Genomic DNA, 12,509 nt, shown 5'->3' on the forward strand with positions numbered 1-12,509 from the left:
CATGGCTGCTATTGTTTCAAGCAGTTACCTGCTCATTATAGCTGGCCCCTGCATTTTTACCCACTTTACTATTTTACGTGCTTCATTTTTTTTTTCAGCCTTATTCATTATTTATTTTCGATTGTCACACAAAAATGTACTCATTTATGTCATTGTTATTGTATCATTCTATTTTCATTTGTTGATTTATGAATAAAATGCAGAAACTCCAGAAAAAAAAAGGACCATCCAAACTTGACGTTTCAACAAGTGTGTTCTTGTCCTCTTGAAGAGACCTTATGATCATCAGCAATTAAAAAAAAACACAACAAAATGCATTTACTAGTATATTTTACCAGTTCTCTCTTTAATATGCCATTGTTCTCATAGAATATTTGTTTAGTTTACTCCTGATATTCTTCAACGTTAAAAATGCCTTCACATTGAATTCTGTAGCATCTCTTTTCGGTCACATAGTCCTCATAATAAAGCATGCTTCAAAAAAAAAACATGACACCATTCGTCAACTACTGAGAATTAATAAGAATACATGGCTAACAGGACATATCGATCGTATGTCAGTAAATAATTTAAAATTTCATTGTTAGTCCTGTATGATAGAGTAAGAAAACAATCCATTTTCTACATAACTTCAGAGTCGCTCATCAAGCAGGCTGGGTTTCTCTTGTTATTTGTATTACATGTATGCATAATAGGATACAATTATGTCTACTAAATATAATTCATATTCATCGAATGGTTATATTGGTTTTATAGAGATATCAAAACAAGCATAAATCAACCATTACTAATATTTCCAGGAGATGCTGAATGTTGAAATAGCCTTGCAGTACTTCACACATAAAAGAGGGACAGTTGAATCTACATAAATCAAATCTCTTGGGAACAAAGAAATCGCCTCAACTGAGATAAAAATTTGACAGAAAATATGTGAATAACCAGTTTTATGTATATATTTAAAAAATGCTTTGATGTGTCATAAGTTGACTTATAAAGTCTCTACATCAGTTTGTAATATGAAAAAAAAACGCAGCATTTTCACATTTACGTCTGAAAAGCCTAGTCCACTCTTTTTTGTAATATTTTGACCCCCCCCCCTCAAAGTTGCTTCAATGGGTGATTTCAAGTTCAGTGTTTACATTTGGGTGTTAGGTCAATTCTAACACGATTATAAGACAAAATATGAAATAAAGATGGTCCTGAAAAGTCACTCACTAGTTGTTGAGATGTCAATAATGCGATCTGGGGGGTGTATCACAAAGATTTAAGTACGACTTAGAGTCGCACTTAAATACTGATTAGCGTACGATATGAAAGGATTGACTGCATTGGTCAGATCGTGTCATGGGGACGCGCACTACTGCGTATCTATCAATAAGATTACGCGTTGCATATCAAGTACGCGTCAGAATTTAAGTGCGACTTACGTCATACTTAAATCTTTGTGAAACACCCCCTGGGTCGGTTTTACAAATTCTGAAGTTTTGGAGCTAGGGGAAGCATCCAAATTTCAACACCCAAGGCCAACACCGTACTTGAAATCACCCATTGCATCTGTCAATACCTCTATACTGAATCTTTCTTTTCAAATACAAGAAGTGTTAGAGGCAAATGCACACTTCAGAGATTATAGTGATTTCAGTGAAGTTTTTCCCATTTTCATAGAGACTTGTACCATCAATGATGCATCCCACAGAAAGAATCACAATACTGCTCGTGGAATAACTTGAATGATAAATACTGATTCTTAAATTAGAATATTAAATAAATCCAAATTTAAACTCGAAAAATATTGAGAATAAACCAAATGCAGCAAACCACTATTCCTATATTGTTCAATATCATAAAAATAATATCTCCACTATAAATGACAGTTGTGGTAAGGATCACGAAATGTGTTCAAATTGAAAACCACCAAAGTGTTTGTATGTATAAAATAATAATAAAAAAAAAAGATATGTGCTTCTGGTAAAAAATCTTGAATTGCTGGGAGAAGAGCATAACAGAGCTGCCAACATTCAAAGGTAAAAAATAGTTATCTAGAAGCTCAAAAGTCATAATTTTGACATAAAAGTCAGAATTTCATTTTGCTGTTGTATAAATGTCTTTGAAATGGTAATATGAAGAACAGGTTCCTTTAAAAGAAATGAATCCTCTTTGTTGTAAGGCATAGATTCAGAATCAACTCAGGTTCTCTCTCGTTTTGCATAAATCCATGAAAATCCAAGGGGAAAAACCACAAGAATGAGTCAGTATTTAAGCATGTGATGATGACATTCAGAGCGATGTAAACAAAGGCACACAGTACACAGTCATGCAAATAATGAGCATCAATGGCTACCTACCGATAGGTGACACTCCCCAATGTATTACTGTATAGTATGAAATGTTAAATACAGTCAAACCTGTGCTAGTGGTCACCTGTCCGTAGTGACCACTAAAACCCGACTCCCATGGAGGCAGATTGTGTGTTTAAGAACCTGTCTATAGCAGCCACCTGTCTATAAAGGCTACATTTCCTGTTTCCCTCGGGTGGTCACTATAGAAAGGTTTCACTGTATAATTAAGGTCCAAAGCATAATGACGCACTTTGACATGAAAATCATAAAAACTATGACTTTTTCTTTAAATAGTTGGCAGCTCTGTAATAATCATGATATTCCAGCTGAGTGTTTTACTGTTGGGTCTTTTCCATGCTATGGATATAAAGTGTCCAACTCAGTCCAACATGTGCTTATCTGTGGTGGCGATCATCATAATTTCAATACGGTCTAATCAGTTGATGACCTGTAATAGTCTTTTTTTCTGATAAAATCATTGTTTGCTTCAACTTTCCGCCCTTCACACAAAAAAAATCATAATTTGAATGATTACAGTGAAAAATATGGCTGATGAATTTTTAGCACATGTGAAACCAAACCAGAACATGATTAGAATCATGAACGCTAATCACAATCACGAAGTCTACTCGGGAAGTGAATTGCAGTTACGTGTAAAATTTTGCGTGTAACAGGCTTGACCTCCAAAATATCTTCCTTTTAGAGGGGGACAGAGCTACGTGGCCTTTAGTTTTAAGCACTTTCGCAGATAATTCACTCATCGTAGTTTGTACTTGCAATGCAGAGCTTTGAATTCAAATTCAAATCACAGTTTCAGAGTGAGCGTGTGAAAGGTCCGATGATTCTAAAGACCAACTGTAATCATCATTACAATGATGATTCAAGATTCACAAGTGAAAAGGCCCTACATGATTTTATGCATGAATTAGCATAACTAATGAGTAATGAGATTTTTCGCTGAATTTTATATTACAGTTTTGTAGATAATGCAATGGGTTACGCGCATGCAGATTTTCGTCCTGATCGCGCGATTGACGGCCGAGTCTTCTTGTCTTCGAATGTAGGCGTCGAAATAGCCCAGTCTATTTAGGGTTAAGACCATGAAGATTGAGAGGACAATATGTAGGTGCAATGATATCAACATCAAACCAAGAATGTACAGCCCTATTGATGGCGAATAAATAAATACTAAATGCCGCAGACGGCTGCTCTTCACCAGAATATTTTTTCCTGGGAAAAATAGATTTGCATTGTCTACGAGAAAATTCCGCACAGGTACCATTTTACCTAACCAACGTAATACGTTCAAATCTATGCCGATGCCCATACAAAGGATAGAAAGTTATATTCCATTTTAAATCAGTCCTTCATGATGCCGTCACCTTCCCCCTACTAGTATAAGTAGCAGCTACAAAAAATGTTAAAAAGGGCTGCTTTCGACTTGCTGTACGGCTACTGTAGGGGAAATGTGACTGCGCCTTCGCTCCCCCTTTTTTCTAACTTTTTTTTGTGGAGCCCTAAGGGGAAAACGAATTTCCAAGGTTTACTAAGAAGTCTGTGGCCCATGTCCTGGGCCCAGTTGTACAAAGAGTTACGATTGATCCGATCAATCGCAATTATGGACAGCCAGCAACGTCAACATGTATTATGCATGCTCGTTCAAAATATTTTCTAGCTATGATGTATATTCATGCATTAACTGTTTTTCTAAAAATATTTGCTTCTCTTTGTTTACAAAGGACATTGTGCAAATTTCATGTAGAAAAAAATTATGACACCTATGAATTTCCATGGAGTTATGATCGATTGGATCACTCATAACTCTATGTAAGACGGAGCCCAGAATTTAATTTGATCCATAGTTCAATATACAGGCATTTGAGTGTGAAAATTTAGATCAATATCGTAACAAATGTCTTTAAGTTATCTTAACCCTTTTTCATTACTTTTCTTTTCAAACCCTACAAAAAAAAGAGGAAATTTCTAAGTTTCATTTTCGCAAAGGTGGGAACAATTACTAATGGAGCACACATTGGCCTAACAATACATGGAATCTCTCTAATCACGCAAAATCAAATTAATATCAGTCAAATATGATGATTAGCATGTCATGAAAGAAAAAAAAGAAACAATTCAATCAAGCATTGAAATTCATATGTGGAAGATGTAGTATGGCATTGCAGTTCAAAGGCCACTTTCATCCGACCTTTGTAGCTATGTCAAAGGTCACTTTTGTCTGACCCTCAGTTTTGTCAAAGGTCACTTTCATTTGACCTTCGAAGGTTGTGTCAAATGTCATCTCATCTGACCTTCAGTTTGTCAAAGCCCATTTTCATATGACCTTTGTAGTCGTGTCAAAGGTCACTTTCATCTGAACTCCATAGTTGTGTCAACGTCACTCTCATCTTCTCAGCTGAGCTTTGTAGTTGTGTCAAAGGTCATTCCATACTTGGGGCAAGGGTCACCGTAGTAGCTGAAGTCTGCATGCTTCGATACAATATTCATCAGGAGAGGCGTGGGTCATGCTGAATGGTCTGTTCCAGATTGTTGATATCGAGATGCTACAAATCTGGATTCAAAACAAAAAGGGAGAAAATTATAGGCATTATTTACTTTCAATGGTAATTGTTAAAAAAAATTACATCACGATTGAATATCCAAGATAGGGCAATTAGTTTGCAAGGTAAGTGCATCCCATCCCCATAAAGTCAACTGGACTAACCCATAAATCATTGTACATCTATGAAATTGAGGGCTAAACTATTTGATTCATGGAGGTGGACTTGCTTTCTGTTATTTTGTGAGGCTCCGCTGTATTCTGTCTTGGTGGTTTAATCTGTCACGGCTGGAGCCTGGAGGCGGACGATGGATGCTCCATGTGAATTAATTTGCAAGGAATCTGCATACCTTCCCTACAAAGTCAAACGGACTGATCCATTCAATTTGTGGGGGTGGACTTAATTTCAGTAAATTTGTGAGGCTCAGCTGAGTTCTATTCCTACGGTACTAAATTTTTTGGGTTTAACCCTAAATAGATTGGGCTATTTTGACGCCTAAGAAGACAGGGGGGGGGGGGGCGGAATCAGCCCCCCTTTATCGCAGCCGTCGATTGCACTAATCTGTGTGGGGTTGAAGCCTGGAGGAGGCAGGTGGTTACCCCCATGTGAATTAGTTTGCAAGCTAAGTACATACTACCCCTAAAGAGTCAAATGGACCAAGCCATATCACTGCACATCTTTGAAACTGTGGGCCAATGCATTTAAATTGTGGGGGGTGGACTTACTTTCTGTAATTGTGTGTGGTTCAGCTGTATTCTGTGCTATGGGTCTAATCTGTGTGGGGTTGAAGCCTGGAGGGGGCAGGTGGTTACCCCATGAAACACCTGATGAATAAAAAGAAAAGAAAAAGAAACGGAAAACAACTAGCTTCTAATCTTAATCGCGCAAGAAATTCAATCCAGAATTTCACATCAGACAAACTGGCCACATTTTATGCTCTTGGGCAGTACAAGAGGAACCAGGTCTAAGAAAGAATTAAACTAAGACAACCCTAAAACGACTATAACAATAATGATAATAGTTACATTTATATAGCGCTTAATACTTTGTTTCTAGGCACTTTACATTGCAATTATTATTACCCTAGTCATAGGATCCTGGCATACCCCTATATTTATTTATTTCCGTTCAAACAAAAGATATAATCCAAGTACAGTGTAAATACATGTTCAAAATAATACATACACAAAATAATACATACAGTTCTATAACATTTCATAACAAATATTGAAGATAAAATTATCTGAATGGAGGGACTTGCCAAGAAAAGCAGAGCTTGCAAAAAGGCAAGTCCCCAAACATAGTTCCAATACTAATTAACATAACCAATATACAAGAGACGGGTGGAAAACAAAATAAAACAATGTATGCACTTTCTCCACTCCCAGGGGAGTATGGCATGTCAACTGAAGTTCCAAGGATCGCTTGCTACGCCAAACACATAGTCTTTCACATCCCGCATACATTCGTAATTCCGAAGGTTCGGACATTGCGAAGGTTCGTAAGGGCGAAAACGAAATGAGGTTCATAATTCCGAAGGTTCATTAGTCCGAAAACGTAATGATAAACAAACCTTATTTCGTTTTCGGACTAACAAACTTTTGGAACAACGAACCTTATTTCGTTTTCAATTCAACAAACCTTCGGAACAACGAACCTTATTTCGTTTTCGGATTATCGAACCTTCGGAATAACGCCACAAAAGTTCGGATTTACAAACCCTTTTATGTTTTCGGATTAACGAACATCGAGGTAAAGGCAATTTACGTGTTTTGGAATTACGAACCTTCAGAATTACGAAGTGTAACGTTCACATCCTACCAAGAACCCATCTAACAGATGGGCATGGAAAGGCAAAGTAGTAATATGAGACCTACCTCTGTTGTGTATGTGGTCTGCAGGGAAGAATCGATTTGTCTGTTGTTGTGTGGGTGTGTGTGTGGGCGAGTCTGTCTCTGTCAGGTTCTGTAGCGATTCTAACCAGTGTGGCTTCTCCTCACCTGAATGAAAGAGAAACAAAGACATTGGTCCGTATTCTGAAGTCGGGTTTAACTTAAACTCAGGTTTAAAGTTGTGGTTTAAGTATGGAAGGCCAAAAGTATCAAAATTTCATCAAATTGTATGTTTCTTATGTTTACTGTGCTATTTCCTGATTCATCGATGATGAAGACAATCATTTATTTATACTTCCTACACAATTAGTAAATGATTTGAGAACCGACTGAGCTGAAGTATGATATCTTTACTGTTAGTGATTATGTGACAATTGGCTGTCCATACTTAAACCACAACTTTAAACCTGAGTTTAAGTTACACCCGACTTCAGAATACGGCCCATTGAGTGCTATTCTGATAATCAAAACCTAAGGTGGAGATTCACAAAGAGTTTAAGCATTATTCAGTCGAGTGTCCCAGTACAGCGTCAATGACATGCACATCAACACAGCTGAATGATTCATGGAAGCCAGTGCAGCTGTCATTGACACCGTTCTCATTACACTTTCTAAAAAAATGGTTTACTGGAAAATGTTCAGGAAACCGATTTGGAGTATCGCTTTGCTAGCGTTCCCATTTGATCACGTGGAAGTGGTTTTCAAAATCACTTCACGTAAAGCGATCTTGTTGGTATGGAAACGCTCTCAGTGGGGTACCACGTTTCACGCAAAACTCGAAACCACAGCGTAGTCATTCTACATTTGAAGAATAGTTGAGTCCTCACACTAAAACCAGTTTCACGAGGCAAAGCGATCTTTAAAACTACATCACGAGGTGGTTTCATGAACCGGTTTGGAAGATCGCTTTGATCGTTCTCATTGCATGTTAAACTAGTTTCCAGTAAACTAGTTTTAGGTCGGTAGTGAGAATGGTAGAATATAGAATATAGGTAGAATGTTTGGAGTCTATTAAATTTTAGCAAAGATTTCATCTGTTATCTTGCACATCATTGTCAAATGTCAAAGATTATAGCCATATACTTTTAATAATCAAACATCTCAAATCAGTAATCAACACCTAGCAAACATTCTATTAGTGTCATAAGTAGTATTCGGTTGCCGATTATTGGCAAACTGATCGATTGCATTGCTTGTTCAAGTGTTACTCCCAGGCCCGAATTCACAAAGGTGGTTTAGAAAACCCACGGTTGACTCCATGATTTATGCAGATTTCCTGTACAAAGTACGCTTAATTAAGCACGTATCGGGCGCGTGTATAAGAAATGTCTAATGCTGATGCGCGCTTTTGTCACATTACACCAAATTGATGCTAGTTACCATGGTTAGATGCGCAATTTTATTCATGAGTCCACTGTTTGAAGAATGGACCCATGAATAAAATAGCATGGATAACCACGGCAACAGGCATCCATTTGGCGCACTGTGACAAAAGCGCGCATCAGCATTGGACATTTCTTATACACGCGCCCGATACATTCTTAATTAAGCGTACTTTATACAGGAAATCTGCATAAAGCATGGACCCAACCGTGGGTTTTCAAAACCACCTTTGTGAATTCAGGCCTAAGACTGCTTGAAGACAGAGTAACTCCAGACCGTGAGACCTACCCTCCATGCCACTTGTTTCTGATGAGTTGGGGAGGTTGCTTCGGATGCTGACGATAGCTGGATCTTGTACCGCCCATGATGAACCGGTAGGGGAACCCACCCATGATTCACCTGATTAAAAGAAGAATGTATTCAGTAAAGAATTCTCGCGATCGTATTATTGTTATCATTTGAATATATTTATGGAGAGATTGTAATCCTTTGAATCTATCTATAGAGAGATTATAATAATTTAAATCCATTCACCAACAGACTCTCATCACCTGAAACCAATCACTTGATATTAGAATAGTAGAGGAACCCACCCATCTATGATTCAGCAGAATGTATTCAGTTCGCCAATCATAGGAGATTGCATGATTGTATTATGTATATCCATTCATGAAGAGATTGTAATCATTCAAACCCATTCATGAAGAGAATGTAATCATTTATATCCATTCATGAAGAGATTGTAATCATTCAAACCCATTCATGAAGAGAATGTAATCATTTATATCCATTCATGAAGAGATTGTAATCATTTATATCCATTCATGAAGAGATTGTAATCATTCAAACCCATTAATGAAGAGATTGTGATCATTTAAATCCATTCATGAAGAGATTGTAATCATTCAAACCCATTCATGAAGAGATTGTAATCATTTATATCCATTCATGAAGAGATTGTAATCATTCAAACCCATTCATGAAGAGATTGTTATCAACCTTAACCAATCATAAGAGATTTAACCCTAAATAGACTGGGCAATTTCGACGCCTAAGAAGACGGGGGGGGGGGGGGGGGGGTTGATTCAGCCCCCCCTTATGATCTCGGCCGTTGATCGCGACGAAAATTAGCATGCGCGTTACCCACGGCATTATCTACAAAACTATACCATCAAATTCTGCAAAAAATCTCATGTCTCATTAATTATGTTAATTTATGCGTAAAATCATAAGTTTGCTCTAATAAATAAAATAATGCCCCTGAAATGCCAATTTTTGTTTCTCATACTCCAGATAGGCATCTGATCAAATTGATTAAAAAAAATTTCAACATCACACTTATTTTCTTATGTATTCTATTGTTTTCTAAATTTCTTATGTACCGGTATTTCTTTGTTTTTTATTGCTTTTTCAATGGAAATTGTCTGGGACTTTATTTTGACCATAAATAAGACAAAATAAATTGATTTTAAAGAGAAATTCCAGTAGTTGCAGTTAACACTGATTTCATGAGAAAGTCTGTAAAACAAGGCTTAATTGCAAGTATATCATCGAGGATCTAGATCTGGTACAGTTACATTAACTGGACTTTGTGAAATCTTGAAATCTACGCTGAAAAATGTTCACACCGAAAATCCCCAACACAGATAAGCGCACATGGGACAATGTATAATTATTGCTCAGGGCGTCGGGCCCGACGCCCTACCCGAATCCCGTGCTTATTTGCTGATTTCTCAGCAATTACACAATTTCTTCCAGAATCCTTTGGCACATGCGTTTTATTTATACAAACAGACACTTTAGTGGTCATTTCATTGGATTCTGTACGAACTCATTTTGATATCGTCACCAAAACTAGCATTTACCTTTAAGCAGTAAAAGGAAAAATAATGATACATTTATGAATTTTGGATAAGAACACTATTTGCATTGGATTTGTACACAAATTCACATTTTTGAGTAATTTGGGGTCTGCATGCATTTACGAAATGTTGCGTAATTTTGGAACCGCTTACCCGGGGTCACAATTGTGGTCTCAAAAATTGCGCGAGATTTGAAAGTAAAAAGTCAGCGAGCGACGCGGTCAAAAAAATTTGCGCAGCAGATTTATCGAGAAAAATGTCGAGGGGGGGGGCTGAATCAGTCCCCCCCAGTCTTTTTAGGGTTAAATGATGAAACATTAGGGAGGCCACCAATGATTCACGTGATTAAAGGGAGACTGTATTCAGTAAGCCAATCTTGGAAGATTGCATGATAGATTTTTTATCAAATTTCCAAACCAGTCACTTGTGGTTAAAATGGTAGAGGAACCCAGCTAGATTCAACTAATTAAATTAAATGTTTTCAGTAAGTAAATCTTTGAAGATAACATGATTGTAATCATTTGAATCCATTCATGAAGAGATTGTTATTATCCCAAACCAATCACGCAAGATTGAAATGGTAGGGAAACCGACCCTGATTCACCTGATTAAAAGAAAGTAATTCATCGTGGGGGATTCGCATGATTGCAAATATTTGAATCCAATCATAAAGAGATTGTAATAATCTTTAACCAATCACAGACATTTTGAATCGTTAGTCAATCCAGAGAGATTGCAATCAGAATAATGTGATCATAAAGGGATTGTAATTAAATGCAAATCATGTGAGATAAGCATCTTAGCTTTATCAGGAAATTACAATAAATACAAGCCACCAATCTGAGATAGATGTAATCAATATATGCCTGTCATATCACAAACAAAAATTCAATAGAAGATGGTAATCATGGGAGTTTTAAATAATAAATTGCAATCATCACAAGTCAATTTCTGGATGAAAATGATTACAAGTCAATGATATAAGAATGCAATCCTAATCTAAGCATATAAGGATGCCATCATTGTAAAACAATCATCTGGGGATGCAATCGTTAAAAGCCGATCATAAGTAAACAATGAAGAGATTGCAATCATAAGACAATATCTGACTACAATCAGTATTACATGTAGCTATCTTTGAAATGTAATCAATATAGGATTTTGAAATGAGATTGCAATCATTGTAAGCCAATCAGAGAGAGTGAAATTGAATGTATTAGGCATCTTACCAGCATTCTGTTGTAGACTATTGACTCTCGTCATCTCCGGTAGGAAGGACTGCGGAGGCTGTTGCGACTGACCAAAGCTGATATTGATGTTGGGGAGAAGCGCCCTCAGACCGTCCTGCCAGGTTTTAAGATGAACATTGTCAGTCTGAAACAAGCAATCAATGCCCTTTATTAGGGCAATTCCACAATTGCAATGCAATGACAATACCAACATTTCAAATATACACAGGCCTGCCGACATTTGAAAATGAAAAAAAAAGAGTCTGAATCGTATGGCATTAATTTTCCGCTCGATGTCAGGTGTGCCTCCCTTACTTTTTTTAAAATTAAGACATGTTAGCATTCTGATATTTAAAAATTGGGAAATTACAAGTGTTGAAAAACTCTTTTACTCTTACACCATACATACACTCATACCATACAAGGGCGGATTTATTTTTCATCTTAATCAAATGGAAAAATGGAGTGCTCCTATTTTTGGTTGATAAAAAAATCTTTAAGACAGGGGTAACTCCTGGAAAAAGGAATAGTTGGCAGGCCTATTACAATAAGAAATTGAAAACGGACCCATCTGTAAGCAAAACTGAAGCGCATTTATTGGAAAACTGATTTTGAGGAAAATTGTAAGATTCAAGTAGGATGCTTACCAGAGGGTTGGGGTTGTGCGGGGAGTGAGCTGGCATCGATGAACGAGGGGCAGGAAACCTTGGCACGTGATTGGCTGGCGGGGGATGGGCGGGGCCTGTCTGACCAGTGGGTGTGGCTTCTGATGTAGGTGGAGATTGACTGTGGACCCACGGTAGAAATTTACTTCTTCCAGCTTTCATACAAGAGGGAAAACAAAAATTTACCAAATGAAAACCAATATTTTATTGTTCGAAATGGAAATTCATTTTACCCAACTGATCTTGGGCCTTGAAGGTAATGCGTAGTGCCAGATCGAGGTTGCTCTATGCCTTGAACTGTTGACCTGTATACAGGGTAGCAGCAAGTAGGTACTAATTTATTTTGATATAAAATAAAGAGATTTTTTCCCCCATGAACATTGAACAAGGAATTTAGCATTCAATTTAGTACTATGACGTCAGAGTGCAGGATAGTACATTTGGTATGACATCGAGAGTGAAGGATAGTGCATTTTGGATACAGTAGTGCAACTGGCTGAATATCATGTGATTCGATATGGACCAATCAGACTACAGAACATTCTTGGGAGTTGTATAATTCAGAATCACTGATCCTTTAT

The 12,509-nt window shown here is 37.2% G+C and overlaps 1 protein-coding gene across 1 annotated transcript in view; it reads right to left on the reverse strand.

The window, feature by feature from the left end:
* Window positions 1-4,050: 4,050 nt before the first annotated feature.
* Window positions 4,051-12,509, reverse strand: part of LOC121417326 (CCR4-NOT transcription complex subunit 4-like) — a 30,854-nt gene continuing 22,395 nt past the window's right edge. The window contains 6 exon segments of the mRNA XM_041610996.1: window positions 4,051-4,908; window positions 5,623-5,721; window positions 6,775-6,897; window positions 8,461-8,571; window positions 11,264-11,408; window positions 11,911-12,083. Of these exon segments, the coding sequence (XP_041466930.1) occupies window positions 4,901-4,908; window positions 5,623-5,721; window positions 6,775-6,897; window positions 8,461-8,571; window positions 11,264-11,408; window positions 11,911-12,083 (659 nt within the window). The 3' untranslated portion in view covers window positions 4,051-4,900.

The sequence above is a fragment of the Lytechinus variegatus genome, chromosome 6 (assembly GCF_018143015.1).
Source record: "Lytechinus variegatus isolate NC3 chromosome 6, Lvar_3.0, whole genome shotgun sequence".
Lineage (NCBI taxonomy): Eukaryota > Metazoa > Echinodermata > Echinoidea > Temnopleuroida > Toxopneustidae > Lytechinus > Lytechinus variegatus.